Source organism: Canis lupus, chromosome 8 (genome assembly GCF_048164855.1).
Source record: "Canis lupus baileyi chromosome 8, mCanLup2.hap1, whole genome shotgun sequence".
Lineage (NCBI taxonomy): Eukaryota > Metazoa > Chordata > Mammalia > Carnivora > Canidae > Canis > Canis lupus.
This window is the reverse complement of record NC_132845.1, coordinates 5,693,759-5,718,196: the sequence shown is the minus strand read 5'-3', so window position 1 is coordinate 5,718,196 and position 24,438 is coordinate 5,693,759. Positions and strand designations below refer to the sequence as shown.

Here is a 24,438-nt window from a genome sequence, read left to right as displayed (position 1 = left end):
AAACAAGGCGGATTCTAGTACAGTAATGAGAACTGCACAGGTGACCTTAAAAGGCAGCACAAAAGAAATGCAGCAAACTTGGGAAAATGGACAAAGGGAAAAGCATACGTTGTATGATCCAAGCTCTGTTGAGGCCACTATTACAGTTAAGGATTTGGGTATTCCGCGTTCCCCTGAGGCTGAACATAGACCTTCTTGTGGTGAAACAGATCTTTGATTTAACAGTACTATGCAAGTTTTGGGCGAATTTCGCAATATGCAACCAGATAAAAGTGGCAGTACGCATAAAGAAGGTGCAGGACAGTGGAGACGCGTGAACTGCTTTCCTCCTTACTGGAGTTAAAAGACATTAGTTTTGTGACAAAAAATAGGGTGCCTCTAATGCCTAGAAGACTAGATGAAGCTGAAAACGCTGCCCCCCACCTACGCTGTAGCCCCCATCTGCTGATGATGCTAACCCACCACCTTTAGAGGCAGAACTCAACTAATAATCACTTTCTACTGGAGCTTCCTTTGAAAGGACACAGGGGCACCTCTGGTCTTTACAGGCATCCCAAATGTACTACTTTGGAGGCACATTTCTCAGTAGCTTTTTGTTATCAATGCAATAAAAGTGCATGATGGAATGCGATGGGAAAATCAAAGATGGAGCCGCAAGATGTGTTTGACACAATTAATTGAGTTTGCTTCTCCAAGGAATGAAAAAAAAAATAGGAAAGTAAAGTTTTGCCCGGTCTTGGAAAAAGAAAGCAAACGATAAAGAAAAGGGGGCGGGGGGAGCCTTAAGCAAATAAAAGATTAAATAAGAAAAAAGTACTTGAACAGATTTGCACTTGATGTTTATTTTATGGAAATTACTACACACATCTCAATTAGTGGTGTTACAATATTGCTTTCTACACAGATGATTATATATTCATATTTGTGCCTGATCTGTTTTCCTAATTATGGTTTGAAAATAAAAATTGAGCTTTGTTTGTTCACTGTCGTCTAGTTGATATGCATATTGGTATATTTCAACCATTTGCAACTGTTCTGTTGACAATTATCCTAGATCTTAAGTAGAGTTTTTTGTTTTTTTTTTAAACCTGTTATTTCTCTAGGAGAAAAAAAAAAATTAAGGATTTCCAGGGGTGGTAGGCAATTTCTGTGAAACCTGTTAAATCCTCTAAATCCACTAGGTGGGGATGTCGGCTTCAATCATTTTAGAAGAACAAATGGGGCTTCAAGATCCACACAATGGATCCCGAACAAAGGGAATTTTAACAAGCTTTACTGACAATCGTTATTAACTTAAGATTTTGAAAACTGGATAACCTTTTAGTGTGTTTAGCTTTCAAGGTTTGATCTCTTGAGTTTAGCCTGTCACTATTGTTTGGTGTGAGTACTCCTCCTTGTGTATTAAACAAGGAATTAAACATCCTTATAAATACGAGATTTAAAAGCAAGAGTAGAACCAGCATCGCTCATTCAAAGCCACGCTTATTGGAATGATACAGGGATACCCCACACAATTGTGTTTTTGATAACCCAGTAAAACCTTGAAAGCATACTTTCATGGTAGAGGATATTACAGTGTTTTACATTTCCCGGTAGGGAAAAAAGGTAGTACTTTCTCTTCCTCTATCTATATCCATTTTTACATATTCTATACATTTACATAGTTTCTAATATATTTTTATACATCAGTATCTTTATATCTACATTCGGCAATATCGTCAAGCTTCAAAGGCTAGAGAACAACGTAAATATTGCTTACACGCCCCACCTAGCCTCTGTTTTCTTTCCTGTTGAGAATTGCCAGCAAATGATGTAACTTTCTTATTTTGAAACTCCCTAACCTTATTCCCTCTCTTCTTTCTGTTTTCTCCCTGGATTCAAAATTTCCTTGCTTTTAACTCCAACTCCTCTCCCCTCTATTTTTGCTCAGCCTCTCTGCCTGAGCTTAGCTCCTGTGCCATCTGTCTGCCTCCCCTGATCCCACTTCATTTGGTTAAGCGCCTTTAAGGTGAGAAGAGCATCTATTGCCAACTTCTTGAGCAAGAACTTTATTCTAATGGACAGTTCCCTCAGTTTTGCAGACCAGGTTAGGTGGTTTTTGTTTTGTTTTGTTTTGTTTTGTTTTGTTTATCTCTTGGTAGCTATCTTTCTTTTTCCCTTTTTCTTTGATTTTTCTTTCTTTTATTTTAGGCACCTTCACTTTACTGCAGAGCGCTCAGCTTTGTTCTCCTGTCACTGCCAACAATATCCTGATACCTAATGGCCCAACGATTACTCTGGTCACTAGGATTCTCAGGAGGCAGGGATGACAGCTCTCCTGGGCCCCTTCCTCTTTTCCATTTCCTAAATCCAGTCTTTCACCTCTTTAGGATGTTGTTTCCTTTCAAGTAGTTCTCCAGTTTACCCTTGCTCCTGAATCCCCATGGTAACCATTGTAGTCTTTGTGTTGTAATCAACTGGATTAATGCAATAGCAGCCCAGCTGGACGCTTTGACTTCAGTGTCTGTTGCTCCCGTTTCAGCCCACTAGTTCTCTGCTTTTACTGGGCACAAATCGCCTGAGGTGCTTGTCAAATGCAAAGTCCCAGGCTCCATCCCAGACATTTTGATTCAGTAGATTTAGAATAGGGCCCCAGAATCTTCGTTTGAACAAGTACTGCCAGGTAAACTGGAGCATGTAATGTGCAGCCCCCACGTTAAGAAACAATGCCCAAATATCCCAATCACACTAGAAGATAAATCAGTGCCTGTCTCACTATAGGAACCAAATATAATTCTTTGAGTAAGTTATCAAATTCAGATGAATTTTCAAAAAGTATATAGTTTTATCCTATCTCTGCACGCTTTAAAGACAAAAGCATAACTGCCTAGGATTTCATAACCAAATTCCCTATTCTGGTTTCCAAAGCTTTCCGAAATCTGATCTAATAGGACTTTTTTTTTTTTTTTCCACCTCTCACCGTTTTCCAACCAGCATTTCCCATTCCCTACAGGCTGCTGTTCTCACTGTCCGCTTCCATCTTTGTAGGTCTTGACCAGAAAGACACACATAGGAGATAATATTGTGCTTCAAATTCAAGGAGTGAGGCAAAGGCAAATATGAAAGAAAGAATGAGTGGTGAAGTTGGTAAGCTAGAAGCAAGGACCAGGAGAGCGTGGTGTTAGGGTCTTAGAGCTAAAGATGAACAGCGGCTGCAACGTTCTCCTAACTGATCAGTCTCTCCCTCGTGTCCTTTCTCTCCATGAACTTGCCCATGTTCTCTTTGCTTGGACCGTTTTTTCTCTCTCCCCAACCCTCTTCATTCAGCAAACTTCTATTTATGCTGCTGGTCTCAGCTCAAGTCTCACTCCTTCCAGGAAGCCTTTCCTGACCAGCACTACCTCTTTGTCCCTCACCTGTCAGTTCCTTTAGTGTGAATTCTCATCTCATCTGATTTCCCTTATTTTGGCTTATAACCATAAAATCATAAAATCATCAATGTGTTTATTCAGTTAATCCCTATTTGGCTACTAGGCCTCACTTAGGCGCCATGGAGAGCGCGTCTCCATTGAATCCCCAGCACTCGTTCCTGGGGCTGTGGATGGTAGAGACTCAATAAGTAATTGCTGAAGGAAAGAATGAAAAGTAGCCTATTGTTTCCTTGTCCTCACCACTGAGCCTAGTCCCACGGTGAAGATCTTACTGGGCACTGTGATGAATTCTCAGGAACATCACTTCCAGCAGCTCGGCTTCATAATGCTGAGATGATACCATGGCCAAGCCAGGGCCCACCTGACTGGTAAACCCAGATGTAGCCAGTCAGAGACTGCTTCCCTCATCCTTCTCTCTGAATTGCGTTCCCAGAGCCCAGGCCCTGGACTGATAGGTTTTGCAGCTTAGGAGTAAGCTAAGCACTGATTTTTGGCCTTGTAGTATTTTTTTTTTTTAAACCTTAAATGTACCGTCCCTTGGCCCTAATCTGGTTCTCTTATTTCCTAACCGGTTATTTGTGACATCCATTCTAACCCCCCTAAAATGCTTTTAGAAGTTCCTAATAACTTGCTTTTATCTCCAAATGAAAACTTCCATATGTCCCTTATTTATAATCATAATCATGAAGAACCTATTAATAAAAGCAAAAGGGATGTCCTTGGCTGTTTTTTAAGTTATACTTTATGTTATACACACCAAAGAGAGAAGGAAATTCCGAATTAGCTTTTCTGACACGCTTACTCCTAGAAAATATGCCTGACATTCATATTGAAAAAATAAGGAAAGCTTTTCCCAAACGATTTTAAGTCCTATAATTTTCAAGACAAAGTTTTGGGACACTGAGATTCAGATGAGGGGATTGGAAGCTTTGATAAGCAACAGTTGTACTCACTCATTTACTTAACAAATATTTTTGAACATCTACTGGGTGTGGTTCTAGGTGCTGGGGTTACAGCAACGAACAAAACGAAACAAAAAAGTCCCTGCCTTCTGGTAGCAAGAGCAGATTCGACACCAATAAATACAAAATCTGTCAAATGGCATGGTCAGGAGAAGAGGTTATTTCTTTTGAGATTATTCAACCCACATGCCATAATAATCTTTATTTTTCTTCTTAAGAGTCTCCATGTACATTTGCGGGGTTGTGTAATAACTTGGCCTGACTTTTGCCTTTGGGGAACTTCACTTTCTCTTTCCGAAATCTGTTTTTTTTTTTTTTTTTTAATTTTTTTTTTTTCTCTTTCCAAAATCTGGACTGGGGCTCATCCTATTTCTCCTTTGGTGAGGTACTTCCTGAGTTAACAACAGCTACACTTTTATGAGCTATTGTGAACTAATTCCCTCTGCTCAGAGCAAAAGAATCAACATGGGCTGATGTCAAAACACAAGGATTTCAACAGACGACAAAACCTGCTGGCAGGGAGATTCTTAGACGTGGTACTAAACTGTGTTATCGGGAGAGCAGTTGTGGAGTCTCCTTCTTTGTCATTCTCTAAGAACGAAGTAGATACTAAAATGCCTGGTACCCTAAAGAAGAGTCCCTTCCTGTAGACACGTGGTCTGAGGGTCTTCATTTTGGGATTATATGAGTGCTACGTGTAATAGTCTTAGATCTATGATCGTATTTTTTTTTTTCAGTTTACATATCCTACTTTATTTACTCCTTCCGCAGCATCTATTCTTCCATCTGTGCTCCTCACCACCTTATCACATAGCCACTCAGAGAGTTAGGGGAGGACCCCTGTCCTCCTGTGTGAGCCCGTGCTACTAAAGACCACTTGTCACGGGGTCTTTGCCTGAAGGTCTGCCTCATGGTGAAAAGCCACATAAATCCATCTTGTGCCAAACTTCTTTCTTCAGAAAATGACTAAGTGTGGTTCAAGTGTAGTAGTTAATAAAATTGCAGCTGAGATGAGACTGTGAGTCATCTGTCATCCCCCGGTCTCTCTTTTGCTAATCAGTTGTGAGAAACATTTTGAAATCAGAGAGCAGCAGCAAAGAAATATGAGATACTCAGACTTCTTGAAGCAATTAGAGACTAAAGAGCAGAAGGCAAATCAGTCTTCCTGCCTTGACAGTCTTAAAATACACACTGAAAGTAGACTTTGGAGTTACACTACTTGTGACAGATTTTGACCATAAACACATTTTCTAAGAGGAAATAAAAATTACTCACTTCAGGACATGCATTCCACCCTCGCATCAGCAGAGATGATATGGGCTTGGGAATGGAATAGCCAATGGGAGGTCTGAGATGGTGGTAAGCCATGTCTGCTGCAGCAGCCGCTGCAAACCAAAGGATCACGTCAGTTTTGAAATTCACATATTTACTTCAAGAAACATCTGAACAGACAAAAAAAGTCATCAGAAATCAATCTGTAAACATTAGCAGAGATTTAAAGCTAGCTCTATGCTATTTTTTTAATCCTTAAACAAAATGTTGGATAATTTGATACCGTAGGTTTATCATTGTTCATTTATTCAGTTGTTCATTCAACAAATTGTGAGCAGAGGGGATTTATCAGGATCAAAAAAACATGCAAAAGAACATACCGATAGCAAGCGGTTTGGTGTGTCTGGAGTATAGGGTATATACGTGACATTACAGGAAGTAAAGAGTGAAAGATTGCACGGTGTCATAAATCTCGGGCTAAAAAGCTCATACTGTACGTGGCGAGATGTGGGGTGCCACTGGACTTTGCAATTCTGAAAGCACCCATATCACTTGGGCAATATAGATTCTTTTTTAAGCTTAACTACCCTTACTGGTTATAAGAATGTTGGGATTTTAATATTTAATATTTGTAAAGTAGTTATTATTTGCTAACCTTTGTTAGATACTTCAAATGCATCATTTTAGCTGATACTCCTTATTGACTCAACTCCCTAGAGTTACCTTCCTGCTGGAATTTCTGAATATTGCTCATCTCAAACTCCAAATTACAGTGTTGTGATTCTTGGGTCCTCACTATAGATTCCTGACTGTTGCACATTGTCCTGTTCTGCAGCCAGGGATTTCTATAGCTCCCCTGGAAACTAAGTTCATAGCTACTTTCATTGAACATATTTTGTATAAGGCCTCATGGGAGGTACACACATAAGCTTTTTCAAATCTCCTAACAATTATGCAACGTAGGTATGACTCAAAAAAAAAAAAAAAAAAAAAAAGAAGGTATGACTCTGTGTGTATGTGACCTAGTTTTTAATTTGTGAAAAAATTAAAAATAATTAGTAGTTTGTGTAGCCTCTTGTTCCAGATTCCATGCCCTCGCCAAACACTTCACATTGAAAATACTTTGTGAACAACACATGAAGCTCTTTTTATTCCTCACAAAAATTGCTCCGCAACAGTGGGAGGATAACGTCCCAGGACATTGACCTCCTATCTTTTATTTATTTATTTTTAGAGATGTGATGACCTCCTATCTTTTAGATTGTGATGTCATCAACACCTGTCTGTACCTTAATAAGGTTTGAGGCATGACCTACAACTACTACCTCTCCTCCACTAAAGCTTCCGTTCTGTTTATAGATCTACTAATCTAGTGAAATTATATGTAATGTAACTTAATCAACATTTTGCTTTATGGATCCGTCAGAATTACTATCTAATTTTGACAAATGTTAACATTTATTCCTGTTTTCTCTAGAATTTTAGAAACATAATTCGAATAAAATCTTATTCGGAGAGGACGGTTGTTAAAATATTTGAGTACCTCTTATATATTTTTTGTATCATTGAGCTCATGCCCAATCCGATATACAATTATGTAAAAGATTTTTCCTCTAAATATCAACATTTTTCCAAGTTATCGAAACTTCAGGTTAATGTATCTCTAATGATTCTGTATTCACTATGATTTACTTAATCATGCCTCAATTTTAGGTTGTTCAAATTTGGGTATAAATACTTCAAAGTGTAATTTCTTCAATATTTTGAAGTTTTCTCATCTTATGAAAGATTTTGCTAATATGAGAGGTAAATATATCAGCTCATTTCTTGTTTAAATTTTGTTCTTTGATAAGCAGTGAGGCTTAGTATTTTACCAGATATTTATTGGTTATTTGTATTTAAAATTTTAAGTTTGTTTTCTTGGCTGCCTGGTGTTCTAATATTTCCTTGCCGTAGAAGTTGTAATTGTACAATGGTTCCAGGCTGAGGGCAGAGTCAGGAATTCCATTTCTGCTTTTGTGTTCAATGCCATTTGTAGACTATTTGCATTGTCACATTTGCCAACCGTTTCTAGCCACCCTCAGCTATTTTTATAGTTGCCTACACTAAGAAAACAAAGAAACAAAAGACTGGTCATAACATTTTTAGCAAACTTAACACGATGTACAAAATGTGTCTTTCGTGTCACAGAAAACTAGGTTTGTTAGGTTTCTTCCATTGGCTATTCTTGACTATTTTTAATTCTTTTTGGAATGAGGTAAATAAATAAGCAAATGGATTAACTAATGCTTAATGATCTTTGATCTTCAAACTCTATTCTTTCACCTTATGACCATTTGGATATTGTTGAGCTGGTGCAGCTATAAGCACATAAGCCAGTGTAGTGAACACATTTAAACTAATTATACATATCCTAATGGGCGGGGAGGGACTATTCATAAAATGAGTTAAACTCAGATGCAGGTGCCAAATGTCTCCTTTGAAACCCTTTTAGACTCTGATATCAAGTCTATAAAGTTACTTGTTTGCTTCTTGGCATGGTGTCTGGAAAATCAGTTTAAGATGAACGATATCTAATTCTTCATTATTCAAAGTAGATTCTGCAAGGCCTTGGCATCTCCTTCTCCCTTTTGCTTTGCGCACTCTTGGCAGTGATACTACTCATTAGCACCTCCGCCAGAAAGTGGGCAATGCAACATGAGGGGTCGTGGAATTGAGATTTGTCGCCTTTGAGATTGCTTTGTCAGTCTTGCCTAAGTAGCCATGCTACACTAACAGCTGGGAAATTTTCTGGTATTCCAGATTCAGGAAAGACACTGTTAGCCCATTAACCAATTTTTTACCTTGATTGCTACATAAAATATGTTAAATGATTTATGTACATGCTGGTTTCTACCTTTCCAAGTGAAACTTTGCTATTAAAAGAAAATAAGGCTAAATTTAAAAGGATCAATAACTATTTATTGAGCATCTACCGTTTCTCCAGCACTGTGATAATTACCAATGATTTAGTGAAACTTGTAATCTAGATTCTAGGGTAGGACTGTCTAATAGAACTTTTAACAATGATGGAAATGTCCTGTGGTGTTCAATATGGTAGCATACGGCTATTAAGTGCTTAAAAGGTGGCTATTAAGCACTAAAAAGGTGTGACTGAATAACTGAATTTTTACTTCAGTTTCAATTAATATAAATTTAAATTTAAATAGCCACATGTGTCTACTAGCTTCCACAGTGGACTGCACAATTCTAGAGCATAGCTTTTCCCCACTTCCATTATCTGGAATGAGACTTATTAAATACATTTTTGTGAGTCAGCCTCAAAGGTTTATATAACCATGGTGTTGATTTGTGGATTCAAGTTCTTTATTGTTTATTAATACTTTACCAAAAAAATATATATGACTAGAGCTTGTCAAAAGGCATTCAGGGTAATATGTGATAATCTTCATTCTTTTATTCATGTGACTGAATGTACTGAACATTCCATGTGAGTGATAACAAGCTAAGAAAAAAGAAGTACTGGGCTTCTCAAAATATTTGGCAAATGAATGAATAATTATTAAAGACATGATTTACTGGATTTTCATTGCTTTTTATGGTTCAGTCACAAATTCAGAAAAGTGATCCTTTTTTCCTGAAATGTTCTTTCGTACCCTCTTTTCCTACATTATGTCTACTGTCACTTAGGTCTTGGCTTAAAGAAGTGTCTCTGGGTGCCCTTCCCACGTACTCTCACAGCGCCTGGTACTACAATAGTATATATTATATTATACTTAATTGCTAATTTATTTCCTTGCCTCTGTAAATAGATCATAAGCTCCTTGAGGTCAGGAACTGTGTCTTTCTACCATTGTATCTCCTGTGTTTAGCACGATGACAGGTAATTAGTAGGTATCCAGCTGATGTGCTTCAAATGAATCAATAAATGAGGGAGTTTAAAATATGATTTCACTGGAAATAATACAGGTCCTGGTACAGAGAACTCAGTAAACATTTATTGTGCAAATGAATAAAGATGCTAGATCAATGCCAATTAATATCTTGCTCATTATTATGTCTTTAGGACAGAGCACAATGCCTAGTCACCAAGAAACACTATAGAATGAATATAATGTCTAGTGTAATATTCCATTGTGACACAATTAGATAAATTATTGAGATCTGGTGGCATATTTAGTTCATAATCTTATCTTTTGTTCAGAACATCTGGGGTGAGGGCTTCTGTAAACTAAAACAGTTTAACTATTAAGAAATGCCCTTAACACAAACATTATATGGTTTCATTCATTTGGGGAATATAAATAATAGTGAAAGAGAATAGAGGGGAAGGGAGAAGAAATGGGTAGGAAATATCAGAAAGAGAGACAGAACATGGAAGACTCCTAACTCTGGGAAACGAACTAGGGGTGGTGGAAGGGGAGGAGGGCGGGGGGTGGGGGTGAATGGGTGACGGGCACTGAGGGGGGCACTTGACGGGATGAGCACTGGGTGTTATTCTGTATGTTGGCAAATTGAACACCAATAAAAAATAAATTTATTATTTAAAAAAAAAGAAATGCCCTTAACAAGGAAATGTGGGGCCCAATTTCCAGTTTGGCTTTGCTTTTAACTCTATGAGAGATCCTAACTAAGCTAATTTGCCTCTGTGAGTATTAATTTTTGTACATGTAAGATGAAGAAGTGAGGACACAGTGTAATGGTGATAAGCATGGGCTTTGGGGTCAAGGAGCCATGCATTTAGGTCTTGACTATACCTCTTACTAGTGTGTGATATTGAATGAATATATATATATATATATTCCAGAAAGACACAGTTCCTGACTATATCTATCTATCTATCTATCTATCTATCTATCTATCTATCTATCTATCTATCTATATCTATCTTATCCTAAAAGAACCAAAACCATAGGTTATTAGAATTAAAGGTGATAGTATACAGAGAGCATCTGGTACATTGTTGGTTCTCAAAAAGTGTTAGCTGTTGCTGTTGCTGTAATCATTATCATCTACAGAGCTGAGGGTTTCACTGATCCCTTTCAGCCTGAATCTAGAAAACTAGATATCAAAGACATTGTATATCTTCTCTTCTCTTTGGACCAGAAATCACAGTTCCTTTTGAGGTTTTTTCCTGGGAGTATGAATAACAAGTACAAGATTGCATTGAGTTACTGCAAATTACAAGGCTACAAACCATTTCATCTGTCACCAGCCCCAGCTCATAATGTAATATGGCCACTGTGGAGAGGATGACTATGCAGCTCTTCATGGTGAATTTAATTAGCTATATTGCTTATGGATAAATTGGTGCTAGATTCTGAATTCCTAAATTAAACTATCACTCTTATGTTTTATAAAAATAAATCTAGGCATTCATATAAAAAAGAGAGCAATAAAGTACAATATTTTATTTGTAAGCTTTGACTAAGATAAAACTGCTAGAATATATATATATATTTTTTCATTTTTGATTGTACGTATGTGTGTTCTAAAAAAACCACAATTGATTCTACCTCATTGTTTTTATGGGTTGGGCTGTGGTGAAACAAAGCAAGTGTGGACTACTCTCCCAGCAAGAGCGGAGACACATTCTTTGTTAAACTGACACTTTTCAATGATGTATCACCAGAGCATATAGCATCTGAGAGAGACCATGAGATTGCAATCTTGAGATTGCACTAAGAATGGCTTAATTTTTTAAACCACATCCCATTCTCATTACAGACTGTCAGAAGAATAGATTAATTTGCACCAGTGTCTATTCTCATTGCAATCTTTGTCAGTGTAATGAAGTATTGGAATGTTAATATCAGCTATGTTCATAGAAATACCACCATCCATTGGACCGATTCGATCTTTCCAGTGATCTGTGTCGCGATTGGCTGGCTCTACTCTTCTCAGTGATAAACTGATAAAGATTAGCACAGCAAACACAGGATTTCGGAACTTTAGCTCACTCCTATTTTCCCACCACATCATCAATGTGCTTATGGCTTTTGTGATTATTATATTTAGGGTGTTTAGGATCCTGCTCATAGGTGGAGAAGAACATAATCATCTAATATTTAAACAGAGGGAGCAAACACAAATGGCTACAAATACGAGATCCTGTGATACAACTGTGTCTCTAAATGTACTTAAATTCTTATTTTTTTTTTTTTTACAATTATATGTGAGACCAAAATTTGCAAGCCATATTTGGCTCCTGTATTATACTTTGCAACTCTGAGTTAAAACGTCAATATGAAGTCTCACCAAAATCTGGCTAGAATAAATTGGCAGATGTTCTTAATTTGCTGCCACATCCGAGACTTAGATACAGCTTGGCATGAAGGAATCCCAGGACAGAGTTGAGTCTCCTTGTGAACCAGCTGGCATCACACAGGAAAACAAAAGGAAAACAAGAAGCTTTCTTCTTTGGCCTCGAACTATAATCTGAAAGTGATCCACAAAATGTGGTATCTGGTTAGGAGGGAATGAGATTCAATGAACTACATATTGATGGATTAATTTATCCTAGATTTCTTCTTTAGTTTTTCATAATATATCAGAGGAGACAGACCCAGGAGAGATATAAAATCTGGGAAGCAGGTGTCGGTTTCTTTCTCTGAAATGTATCCAGTACAGCTCTTGTTTGCCAGGTCATACCAGCGCCTTTTGCATCTTGCCTGGTTCTTCTCTCTCTGCTTGGTTTCACACCTTGGCTCCTTCTCTCCCTAATCTTGTCACTTCTCTCACAAATCTGCTTTCTCCCTGGATTCATCATCCTCCTGCTGGCTGGGCCAGAAGCCTGGAAGTTATCCCTGACTCCTCCCTCCCTCTTGTGCTCCCACCTCAATTCATGGGCAAGTCCATTCAAATTTCCCAACCAGCCTCTCCTTTCTCTTCTAAAGCCACTACCCTAGTTAAGGTTTTTATTACATTCTTATCTAGACTACCTCATCTCCTTGCCCCTGGTTTCAAGCCTCTTCAATCCAGACTTTGCTTTGTAGCAAGAGGGAACATTTTAAAATAGTAATAGCATTGTATTATTGCCCTGCTTAATCTCTTGCAGTGACTTTCACTGTGGACACACAAGGCCCATCACCATGTAGCACAAGTTTCACTTTTACAGCATGTGTCTTGTGATGGATTCCCTTGTGTTCTCTGGTTCATCCCTATTGAATTATTTGTGCATCTCTCATGACTCTGTACCTTGCCCATCCTCCTTTCTGTTGCGACTCCTTCTCTACTTTCCCACTATTCACCTATTTAATTAGTTTTCACTTGGCAGTTCAGCTCTCGTCTCTTCTCAGATTCCTTCTCTGATACCATCTTCCCATTTTTCACAGTCTGGGCAGGAGACTCCTCCAGGGAACATCCTTAGCCCTCTGCTTCTCTCTACTTGGCACTTAACCTCTGCTCTGTACTACGAGGGCCTGAGCAATTCCCTGTTCTTCTCTGTTTTCCTCTTAACTCAAATCCAGTTCCCAGTCAGAGGAGCACTCAATGATAGCTTAAAGATAATAATAATAGCTAAGATTTATTGAGTGCTACCAATCTCCAGTGACCATTCCAACGTTTTTGAGGTCTTATTGATATCCTCATTTGAAAAATAATATGGGGGATCTCTGGGTGGCTCAGCGGTTTGGTGCCTGCCTTTGGCCCAGGGCGCGATCCTGGAGTCCTGGGATCGAGTCCCACGTCGGGCTCCCGGCATGGAGCCTGTTTCTCCCTCCTCCTGTGTCTCTGCCTCTCTCTATATATCTACCATAAATAAATAAATAAATAAATCTTTAAAAAAATAAAAATAAAAATAAAATGAAGCATAGTTAGGTTAAGTAGCTTGCATACAGTTTTAAGGCTCATGTTCTTACACAGTATGCTGATTCTCTTCAGTCCATATAGTGTTAGTGTGAGCAATGTTTTCTTAAAAATTGAAATAATTGCTGACATTTAAAAACCTTTTGATTTTTTCTTTCTTTCTCTTTCTTTCTTTCTTTCTTTCTTTCTTTCTTTCTTTCTTTCTTTCTTTCTTTCTTTCTTTCTCTCTCTCTCTCTCTCTCTCTCTTTCTTTCTTTCTTTCTTTCTTTCGAGAGTGCCAGCATGGAGGCATGAGGGAAAGGGAGAAAAAGAGAATCTTAAGCAGGCTCTGTGTGCAGTGCAGAGCCCAACACAGAGCTCAATCTCACAACCCTGAGATCATGGTCTGAGCCAAAATCAGAAGTCAGAGGTTTAACCAACTGAGTCACCCAAGCACTCCAAACATTTAGATTTCTAAACAAATACACAGAAATTAGGGTATATGGTAACAGTGAGCAGTGATCCCTACATTCCTGCATGCCATTGCTTGGCTAGATTTGGGTAGCAGCTATCCCCTTGAATCAGAGCAGGTGATTTCCTGTCCATTACACTGTCCTGTGTCAAGCATTTGCCTATTTCCTCTGGTCCTTTGGGCATTTGATCTCAGGTGACTATAGGATGTTGGATGTGATGGCTTTTGGTCCTTTCTAAACCTGAGATTAAATTTGAACATGCCCTATGCAAAAGAGACTCTAACTCCAAGTTATTCTCAATGCAAACCCATCACTTGCATAGGAGTCAATGCCAACATTTGTGTTCCACTTTTGTATTTCTCCCAGGAGATAGGGAACTACTAAATCCAGAAGGATGAGCCATGTGTAATGTTGCTACTACCATAATTGATAATGCTGTCACACATTGTAGTCATGGATTTGTTCCTCTTTGTAAATGGCTAATATGTAGCTTATATTGAATCTGATGCTTCACATAATTTATTGCTGAACATATGCTAGATTGCCTAACCACTGCAATGATATAAACAGTCTCATTTCTTGATGCATGGTCACTGTCCAACTTTAAAAAATTCAACATCTATCATAAACAAACTCTCTTTCCAATAAAGTACTGTAAATTCTAATATCTGGGATATTGGAATCAAGTTATTCTTAGGCAAGACTTGTAACTGTTTTATTATATAATATTCTCTGTCTAAAAAGGGTAAATATTTCTGGGGGGTCCATGACAGAAGGGATCTTTATCTCTTTGAAATATTCACTGTATAACTAGCAAAGGATAATGCGGTAGAGAAAATTCCAAAACTGTAGGAGTAAAATATGATAAATACTATAATAAATGATGACTTGGGGCATGGAGGAGACTGCACTAACTCAATATTAGAGAATTAAGGAAGATGTTTTGGGAAGAAGTGATATTTAAGATAAGATCTTAAAATTAATTAGGGTTCATACGATGAAAAGTGAGCAAGAATGTCTCAAAGAGACCAATGTGTACAAAAACAGAGAAGTGAGAGGAAACACGTCACGTTGGGGAAGAGAAATAGTGTCTTGTGGCTGAAACATAAATGAGAGACTGCAAGTGGTGTGAGGCTTTGTAAATTGTTTCAATAAATTTTGTTTTTATCTTAAAAGCAAAGGGAAAACCTTGGAAATTTTAAATAAGGAAGGCCAGATGACCTAACTTGAGTTTTTAGAAAGCTAAGCTTAGCTATGGTATGACAACTGGTTAAAAGAATATGACAAGAAAACCTAGAGATGAGGACACCATTTAAGATACTGTGCAGAGTTCTACATGTAAAATAAGGAAGTTGCAGTGGGAGAGGGAGATAAGGGGAAAGATTCAGGAGATATTTAGAAAGTAGAACCGAAAATACAGAGATGAGTGAGGAAAACATGAGAGGAAGGACAGGAGGAATGAAGAAAAGGAGGAATAAGAAGAGTTACAGATGACTGGACTTTTTATATGGGCTTTCTGCAGAATGAGTGCCACGTAAGTATAGAATCCTAGGAAGTCCTGACCTTGTGTTACACTTTGCCCTCATCTCTCCTCTTACAGTTGCGGACAGTTTTCAGTTTATGAAGGTCAGTTGAAAATATCATTTCATGTGATCCTCACAGTAACCTTTGTGGAGTCATCATCAACTGTATTTCCAGGGAAAAAGTTTGTAAAGGGGCCAGAAAAAATAGGACACATGGAAGGAAGTAAAAGATGGCTACAGTGGCTGGAGGACAGGACAGAAAATGATCTGGGCAAGGTCAGAGATACAGAATCATGTAGAGTTGTTCAGGGCATATTAATAATTTTGAGATTTAATTCTAAGAACACAGGAAGCTTTTGGATGATTTTAAGCAATAGTGACATAATTGGTTTTATGTTAAGATACTATTCCAGTAGATCTATAAGGAGTGGAGAGGAAGTGGAGCAGAATGAAGGGAAATAAGTCAAATGACTATCTCAGTAGTTACAGTGATAAAGATGGCAGCTTTGACTAGCATGATGATGGGTGAAATTTTGAAAAGGGATAGATTCGAGATACATAGCTCATCACTTTTGCTTTTGTTCATTGTTGTTCACCACAGTCTTTGCTTGTGCAAGAAGGCAAGAAAAAGATATAAAAAGACATACAGATTAAAAAGAAAGTTTTCTTTATTTACAGACTACAAAATAATCTATGTGGAAAAACCCAAGGAATGTAGACAAAAGCTTCTCGAGTGGATAAGTAAATTTAGCAAATTTGTAGAATAGTAGGTTGATATTCAAATATTAATTATATTTCCCTTTTAGCAAAGAACCCTTTGAAATAAAAAATAACATTTATAATAGTATCAAAACACAAAATGCATAGAGATAAATCTAAAAAAATATTCGAGGTTTGTATGTTAAAAGCTACAAATATACTCATGACAGAAACTAAAAAAGACCTAACTGAAGGGAGAGTTATACCATGTGGACTGATCAGAAGATTCAGTATGCTTAAATTGTTCCTCCCAAATTGATCTATAAATTCAATGGGATCTACCCATCTCCCTAAAATTCCAGTGGGCTTTTTTTTTTTGATAGAGATAACAAATTCTAAAATTTATATCAAAAGGCAAAACTCCTGGGCAGCCCCTATGGTCCAGCGATTTGGCGCCACCTTCAGCCTGGGCTATGATACTGGAGACCCGGAATCGAGTCCCACATCGGGCTTCCTGCGTGGAGCCTGCTTCTCCCTCTGCCTGTGTCTCTGCCTCTCTTCTCTGTGTCTGTCATGAATAAATAAAATAAAATCTAAAAAAAAAAAAAAAAAAAAAAAGGCAAAAATCCTAGAAGAGCCAAAGTAACTCTTTTAAAGAAGAACATAGTTGGAGGAGTCATACAACCTGATTTCAAGACTTAAATATAACCTTTCAATATAATATGGTATTGGTGTAAGTGTAGACATATATTGATGGAACAGAGTCCGAAAATAAACACATATATACAGTCAATTGATTTTTGATAAAAGTACCGAAAATAATTTAATGGAGAAAGGAAAGTTTGTTTTTTTTTTTTTTAACAAATCATGCTGGAAAATTAAACATCCATATTAAAAAACAAATCAACAAAAGAAAAACAAAAGCTCATACCTGTGCTATTGAAAAAAAGAACATGGATAGTTTTTCTAAATGTAAAACCTAAACCTCTAAGAATTCTATTAAAAACATAGGAGGAAATCTTTGTTGCCTTAGTGATGCAATCATATTTTAGAAAGGATACAAAAAAAAGTGATTTAAAAGGTTGATAAAGTAGACATCATTGAAAATAGAAACTTCTTTGAAGACATCACTAAGAATCATGAAAAGGCAAGCCACAGACTAGAGAAAAATACTTCCCAAACGCATAGCAGATGAAAGACTTCTACCTAGAATCTAAGAACTCTTACAAAGTAAATAATAAGGCAATCTGAACAAACACTTCACCAAAGAAAGAGGTATGAACACACATAGACATGTGAAAAGATTATCAACATCACTAGTTATTAGAGAAATATTAAATGATACTACAGTGATCTGCCATTTCAGACCTACCTAAATGGCTAATATTTTATTTTAAGCAGATAACAAAAAAGTCCTGGCAAGGATGTGTAGCAACTGACATTCTAATACACTGCTGGTGGGAATTCATAATGATATAAATACTGTAGAAAAACTCTTATCATAAGATCTAGTAATCATCTCTTACATATTTATTCAAGACTAATGAAACCATCCACACAAATACCTGAATGGTTTTAGCGATCATATTCACAGCAGCTCTGAAGTCAGAATAATCATCAAATGGTCAATGCACAAACAATTAAATTGTGATATATCCACACAATGGAATATTATTCGGAACAAAAAAGAATGAATTACTGAAAATCAACAACATGATTCCATTTACAGGATATTCTCAAAAAGGCAAACCTATACAGACATAAATCAGATGAGTGATAGCTGGGGGCAAATTTCCAGTCTAAGTAAGTAAATAGAGCAACAAGACATAAAAGCAACTCAAATAAAATGAAGAGACAGATGCAGATAAAATTTACCTTAAATCTCAAGTATGTGTATATTTTTCATATGATTAGATTTCCTACCTCTCTTGTCTACATGTGCACGGAGCAGATAATCTATATTCTCACCAAAAATTAGGCTTACTCACTAAGTCCCACTTTTAGAAGGTATCCATTTATGGGATGCAAAATTATTAGGAAAAGCAATTCTCTTTTCCATAATGTGAGACAAACAGAAAGCAGTTCTGATAAGTTATTGTTATGTGTTGCTACTTTCAGCTCACCCCTATATACACACTGAAAAGCGTCTAGAATCTAATCTCAAAAAATAAGTATTACAATGTCCACATTATTTGCACCACCTGCCATGTGATCATAGTCATTTGCTTGTTTTATTAACCACAGATAAATCAAAGCCTTACACTTTAATAAAATATAGCCATGCTTGTGTGTGCCTGGGTCTAGGAATCACACAGTTAGGACAATAAGTTTCCTGGATTTGGCACCTGCTTTAAAACAAATCGAAGTTGTTTACTTTATCCTCACCTTGCCAACCCACCAAGAGTGATGATTTTGAGGAAGACAAAAATGTTTCTTGAAGTCATGAAAATGCATAGAATCCTGGAAAATGGAAACACTTCGCAGGATGTCTTACCTGGCTTGAGATGAGCGAATGGAATCTCACCGGTGAGAAGTTCCCACAGACACAGGGCGTAGCTGAAAACGTCAGCTTTGATGGTGTAGCGTGTGCACTGCGTGAACACCTCGGGAGCCATCCAGCGGAGGTTCTGCGGGTTCGGAAACATCCAAGAGTCATCTACCAAGTGTTTACTTAGTCCACTGTGGAACGGTCTTCCTCTTAGTAAGCATTTAAGTGTTGCCCCATTGTTCTCAAAAGATATAAATGTAAAATAACATAGATTGTCCTGCACTGGGCAACACACTGGTGTGTTCATACATAAATAGCATGTTTACTATTGTTGATCCTTTTTACAAAAGGGTTTTTAAAAAAAATCACTGGAGGATCGTGATGTTCATAATTTTTCCAAAAATACTGGGATAGTATTAATCGTCAAGTAACCCCGCGTCTTATAAAATGATGATCACAGCAGCAGCACTTTCTGTTTACTTCTGAGCATCTCTTCCCTAGAAGCCATACAAGCTTCCGAGAAGCCAACCACGATTCGTCCAAGAGCTCTGTGCCTCCCTGGGGGGGTGAATCACACACTGTGGGAGGCACCTTCCCTCCTTTAGATCTTCAGGTTGTAATTTCAGAAAGTCACTAAATTAAACCCATCGATAGCGCCCTCATGACTGAGGAGAGAAAGGATCTTGGGGGAGTGCTCAGAATGTTCCTCTGAAGCAGATCTCTTACTGGCAGAATGATGTGTGCCATTCTCCTTTGTTCGCCCAGTTGTGTTATTTCTGAAGGCCATGTGCGCGATATTCCAGGAAGAGAGGCTATAAAATGTTATAATTTTCTTCCTACAAAGTTTTATATTCATGTTTTGATGGCATTATTTACATTCTTTTCACTGGCAGTTATGCTTTTTTTTTTTTTTTTTTTTGGTTTTAAATATAAGCTTCCATTCTGGGATGCAAATGCATAATTTTGGTTTATTTGTGGTTTAGGGGAAAGAGCACCAAGTTTTGAGTCACAAGATGAAATTTCCAGTTCTAGCTCTACTACTGCCTGCTTGGGCAGCTCTGGAAAAATCTCATGTGCTTCCTGGACCTCAGATTCCTCAAGGGCAAAACAGAGGAGGCAAGCCCTTCCAGCTCTAACATCCCGTGGCTCTATATACCTTCTTAGTGAACTTCGCCAAACACCTCCTTTCTTTGTGCTTCCACTGAAGGAAACCGATATTCTTTTATTGCTGCCCCCAAAGTTCTATGGAGAGCTGGCTGCTGATAATTATTTTGAGGTGTCTACCTTATTTTGAAATCATGCATAATTACAGCATTCCAAGAATATCTATATTCCCACTATGGGGCTTATATGCAATTCTTCCTCAAGCGCTTTCACATCCCAAGTAGCCTCCACTTACGTAGCAGATTGTGCATTGTGTCGCAACATCGTGTACATGGGAGTGGGCATGCAATATGCCCATTTTCCCACGGGGGGTAATAGAGTAATTAGCCAACTTACACAAGGCCACATAACTAGTAAGAAACCAAATAGCCTTCAAAATAAATCTAGAGTAGGGCTGTGCTCAAAGGCTACACTGCTAGGAAAGAAAAAAAATAAATGCTTGCTGTTGGTGACATTCGATTCAATTTTCTTTCAAACAAAGTTTATTTAGCCAGTCTGGATGTATTTTAGAGTCACCTGAGGGAACTTTTAAAAGATGCAGGTACCCAAGATCAACCGCAGGCCAATGAAATCAGAATTTCTGGGGGTTGGAAGTAAATGGTGTGATTTTTCAAAGGTTTCTGACGTGGTTCCAATGTGCAGCCAGGGTTGAGAACCATTGACTTGCCACTCTCTGTGTCCCAGGTACTGTGTGTCCTGTCAGAAAGAGGACCCTCTTCCTACCTCCCTTGTACTTCATATCTTACCATTCTCCTCTTGCTCACTGCCCTCCAGTCATTCTGTCCTTGACACACAGAGAACTTCCTGCTTCAGGGCCTTTGCACTTACTGCTCCCTCCATCTATATTGCACCCCCCTCCCCGCTGCCTCACATGGATGACTGTTGGTCAGATCTCTCATCAAATGTTATCTTTCCCTCTTGCTCTGTCTAAATGGCACCTCTGCCACTCTACATTCATATGCTGTGCTTTGTTTTTTCTTTATAGCACTTATCGCTACTAATATATATTTTGCTAAATTGTTCAGTGTCTAACTCCTTCTAGTAGAATGTTAGCTTCGTAGGACCATGAAAATTAATTTGTTCACTGCAATATTCCCAGTGCCTAGAAGAATGTCTGGCATCTAGTAGGTAGTCCATAAATATTTGTTGGATGAATGAGTGAAATCTAACTGGGGGGAGCATGCATCACAATACAACATGTCCATGATGTGGTTCTTGCCTTCCTCTCTAGCTTATCTTTTACTCTCTTCCTCACACAGTGCATGCCAACAATGCCAACCTATTTGAAGTTCCCCTGGGAAGTCTGCTATTTCTTTGTCCCCTGTGTCTTTGCTCATACTGTTGTTCATTCTATCTGCCACTCCCTTCCGTTTTCTCTACACCTAATTTACTTCCATTCATCCTACCTGAGTTCCCAGGACTCTTTGTCACACCTTATTTACCACCGAACTTCCACACTGCTTTAAATCTATATGCTTATTACCATGTTTTCCCCATTAGAAAATGAGCTCCTTGAGATCAAGGACTAAGCTTTTCTTCAAATGTTGCATTTCTGGCCCTTTAAACAATGCCTGATACAAGGTAGGTCTTCAGTAAAAGTTTGTAGAGTGAATGAATAAGAGTTTAAATTAGCAGTGCAAAATACACAAAAGCACAAACAGAAAAGTAATTGGGGAGGAGGCAGCATATTAGGGAAAGGAAGGCACTTATGGATAAAATTTCCTGGGCCTCGCAAGATGAGTAGACTCCTTCTAGCTGGGGAATGGAGAGCTATCCAGGGAGAGAAATGCATACTAGCAGAGTCACAGGGATATGAAGGTGAATGGCATGTCTGGGGAATGGCTAGGAGGCTTGTGTGCTGGGGTAGAGGGGGCTTGAGAGAACTAGCTGTGAGAGAAGAGATTACAGAGCGGCCCTAAACCAGACTGGGGAGGACAGGAGGCTGTCAGGTACTGAATTTTGATTTTGGCCTATGGGTAGTAGGTGTCTTTTTCTTTCTTTCTTTCTTTCTTTCTTTCTTTCTTTCTTTCTTTCTTTCTTTCTTTCTTTCTTTCTTTCTTTCTTCCTTCCTTCCTTCCTTCCTTCCTTCCTTCCTTCCTTCCTTCCTTCCTTCCTTTCTTTCTTTCTTTCTTTCTTTCTTTTTCTTTCTTTCTTTCTTTCTTTCTTTCTTTCTTTCTTTCTTTCTTTCTTTCTTTCTCTTTCTTTCTTTCTTTTCTTTCTTTCTTCTTTCTTTCTTAATATTTATTTATTTGAGAGAGAGAGAGAGAGAGAGTGTGTGTGTGAGCACATGGAGGGGAGGGTAGAGGAAGAAAGAGAAAAGGAATTCAAGCAGACTCCCCACTGAGCAGAGCCTGATGAAGAGCTTGATCCCGACCCCAAGATCATGACCTGAGCGGAAATCAAGAGTTGGATGCTTAACCAACTGAGCCACTCAGGCGCCCCTGGTAGTGGGTATCTGTGATGGCTTATAGAAGGAGATTAATTGTCAGAACCCAACACTTGGCTGATGCTGCCAAGAATGAATTGGAAGGGAGTATTGGGCATAGAATCCTACTTCTAATCCAGAAAAGAGATGATGAAGACCTGAACTGAAGTGGACGATAAGAGGTTGGGTTGAAATTAAAACAAGCATAGAAACATAGATAGAAAAAGTGAACAGAGTTAGTGGAAGCAAGGAAGGAAGGAATGGAAAATTACCTCAAAGTTGGGTAATTAAATAACACAAGCAGTCTAGAAAAAGAAGTTACTTTCTGGAGGTATGTGGGGAGCAAAGGAAAGAGCAGGTAATGAATTTAATTGCAGAAATTTTGAGTACAATTATGCTTGCTTCAGATGTTATAACTTATATTTTACTTAAACATTAATGCTTGGTTATAGGACATATTGCCTTATGATGCTAAAGTAGAAAAAAGTTGTTAATAGATGCTTTTAATAGAATTTACAAATTCTACAGTTACTGAGTGAATGTGAACTTCACTACTTAATCAGAAGATCTAAAAAGGAAAGCCAATTAGCCATGCCTGCCATGTACTTTTTCAGTTAAATTTGAAACAAATTCTGTATTATTTTATCCATCTCATTTTCCAAATATATATCTAATCTATTTTTCTGGTAGAGCCTTGAAAGAGTTCTTTTGAGGGTTTACTGAAAATAAAAACATAAAACATTATCCTGCCCCTGGGACAATGAGAATGGTTCCAGCTAACGCTGCTCTCATCTCACTTCGTCTCATGCTGAGTTTACACATTTTAATTGTTTCATAATTATAGGAAACATAAGCAGCAACAAACCCCAGGTTGTTTTGTCATGTTGTCTTCATCCAGAGACTGTAGAAATCTTGATTCTGAGGGAGAGAAAAAAACGAATTCATGTCAAAGGAAATGTCTTTAAAAACAGTCAAAATCACAGCTAAAATTTTGAAACCCCAAGAAACCTCCACCTTATTTAAGTGCTCACTTCCTTTCTTTTATCTGGGGATATCAAAGAGGAAAAACTGAAAATAAACAATATACTTTTAAGATTCAGGATCACTGAAATTTGAATGACTTAGAAAAGTATAACTGTCAGTGTGAAATCCATTTTCAGATTCATCATAACAATATTTGGTGCCAACTAGGAATGAAGAAAGAGGACTGATGTCATTTGGGGTATTATTCATAGAAATCTCACCTCCAAAATCTGCCACCACAGCATGCCCATCCTCACAGAGAAGAATATTGTGACTGTAACAAAACAAAACAAAACAAAACAAAAAACAGCTTTGAGTAAACTTTATGATTTCTAAATCTGGCACCTTAAGGTAGAGGATGGTATTTGTTCACCCAGAGACTAAAGAAGCACAAAAGATGACCAGAAATCTTAGGTTAGTGACTCTGATTTTCTTAATTTTGCTAATTCAAAAGGTGTATTTACAAAATCATTTTTTTTTTAATCTAACTTTGAAAGTATACAAAGTATCCAACTTTGGATAAATCCTCTAAACTTATCAAAAAGTCCCATTAGCTGAAGATTAGTTTTTCAAATCTTTGAGGTTCAGTTTCTAATACAATTGTAATAGATGAGGCCAAAGGCATCTGTGAACATAATGAGAGTCAGAGTAAGGGAACCAGCTTGCTGGAACCCTCGGCATACAGTTCCAGTCAGGGCCTGACATGAACACGGTAAAAGGAAAGAAATTCCACATTCCTTTGTGGGAAATTGTCTTGGCTAATATCTTCTAGCTACAGTTCCAGGAAGAAGGAGTGTTTTTAAGCATGATACCAGCTAAGCCACTTTTAAGGTCTTAGGGAGGAAAAGGTATAAAGATCACCAGAGTCTTTTCAACCCAGAATTCAAGCTAGATTAAGAACATCCTTCCTTTTCAAAAAGTAAATCAAGGCTGGGAAAGCCCAAAAGAGGTCATTCCTCCCACATATTGGTGAAATGAGTTGTGGGATATCTTATGGACAAGCATATCATGATGGAAGATTGTCTCTGGGTGCTTCTTGCTGAATGCCTTTTTTTTATGCTCATGTCGCATTTGGCTTGTAAATGAGTCATTTCAGTATTAGGAGATCCTCCACTGGATTTCTTTTAGTGTCTATAGACTACACTATATTTATTTTATTTGCTCTATCCTTAATTGTTTTTGCTTTGTGATCCATATGAGGAAAGCACTATTAT

General features: G+C 37.9%; 1 protein-coding gene across 10 annotated transcripts in view; it reads right to left on the bottom strand.

Moving 5' to 3' along the window:
• Positions 1 to 24,438, bottom strand: part of TNNI3K (TNNI3 interacting kinase) — a 285,086-nt gene that overhangs the window by 76,834 nt on the left and 183,814 nt on the right. For 7 of the 10 annotated variants that reach the window (XM_072834074.1, XM_072834071.1, XM_072834070.1 and 4 more), the window contains 4 exons: positions 23,446 to 23,498; positions 23,067 to 23,119; positions 18,619 to 18,751; positions 5,648 to 5,757 (listed from right to left, as the gene is read on the bottom strand). In XM_072834074.1, coding sequence (XP_072690175.1) covers positions 5,648 to 5,757; positions 18,619 to 18,751; positions 23,067 to 23,119; positions 23,446 to 23,498 — 349 coding nt within the window. Of the gene's footprint in view, positions 1 to 5,647; positions 5,758 to 18,509; positions 18,752 to 23,066; positions 23,120 to 23,445; positions 23,499 to 24,438 lie in introns of all 10 variants that reach the window. The other 3 variants (XR_012034825.1, XM_072834075.1, XM_072834076.1) reach the window with 2 other exon arrangements.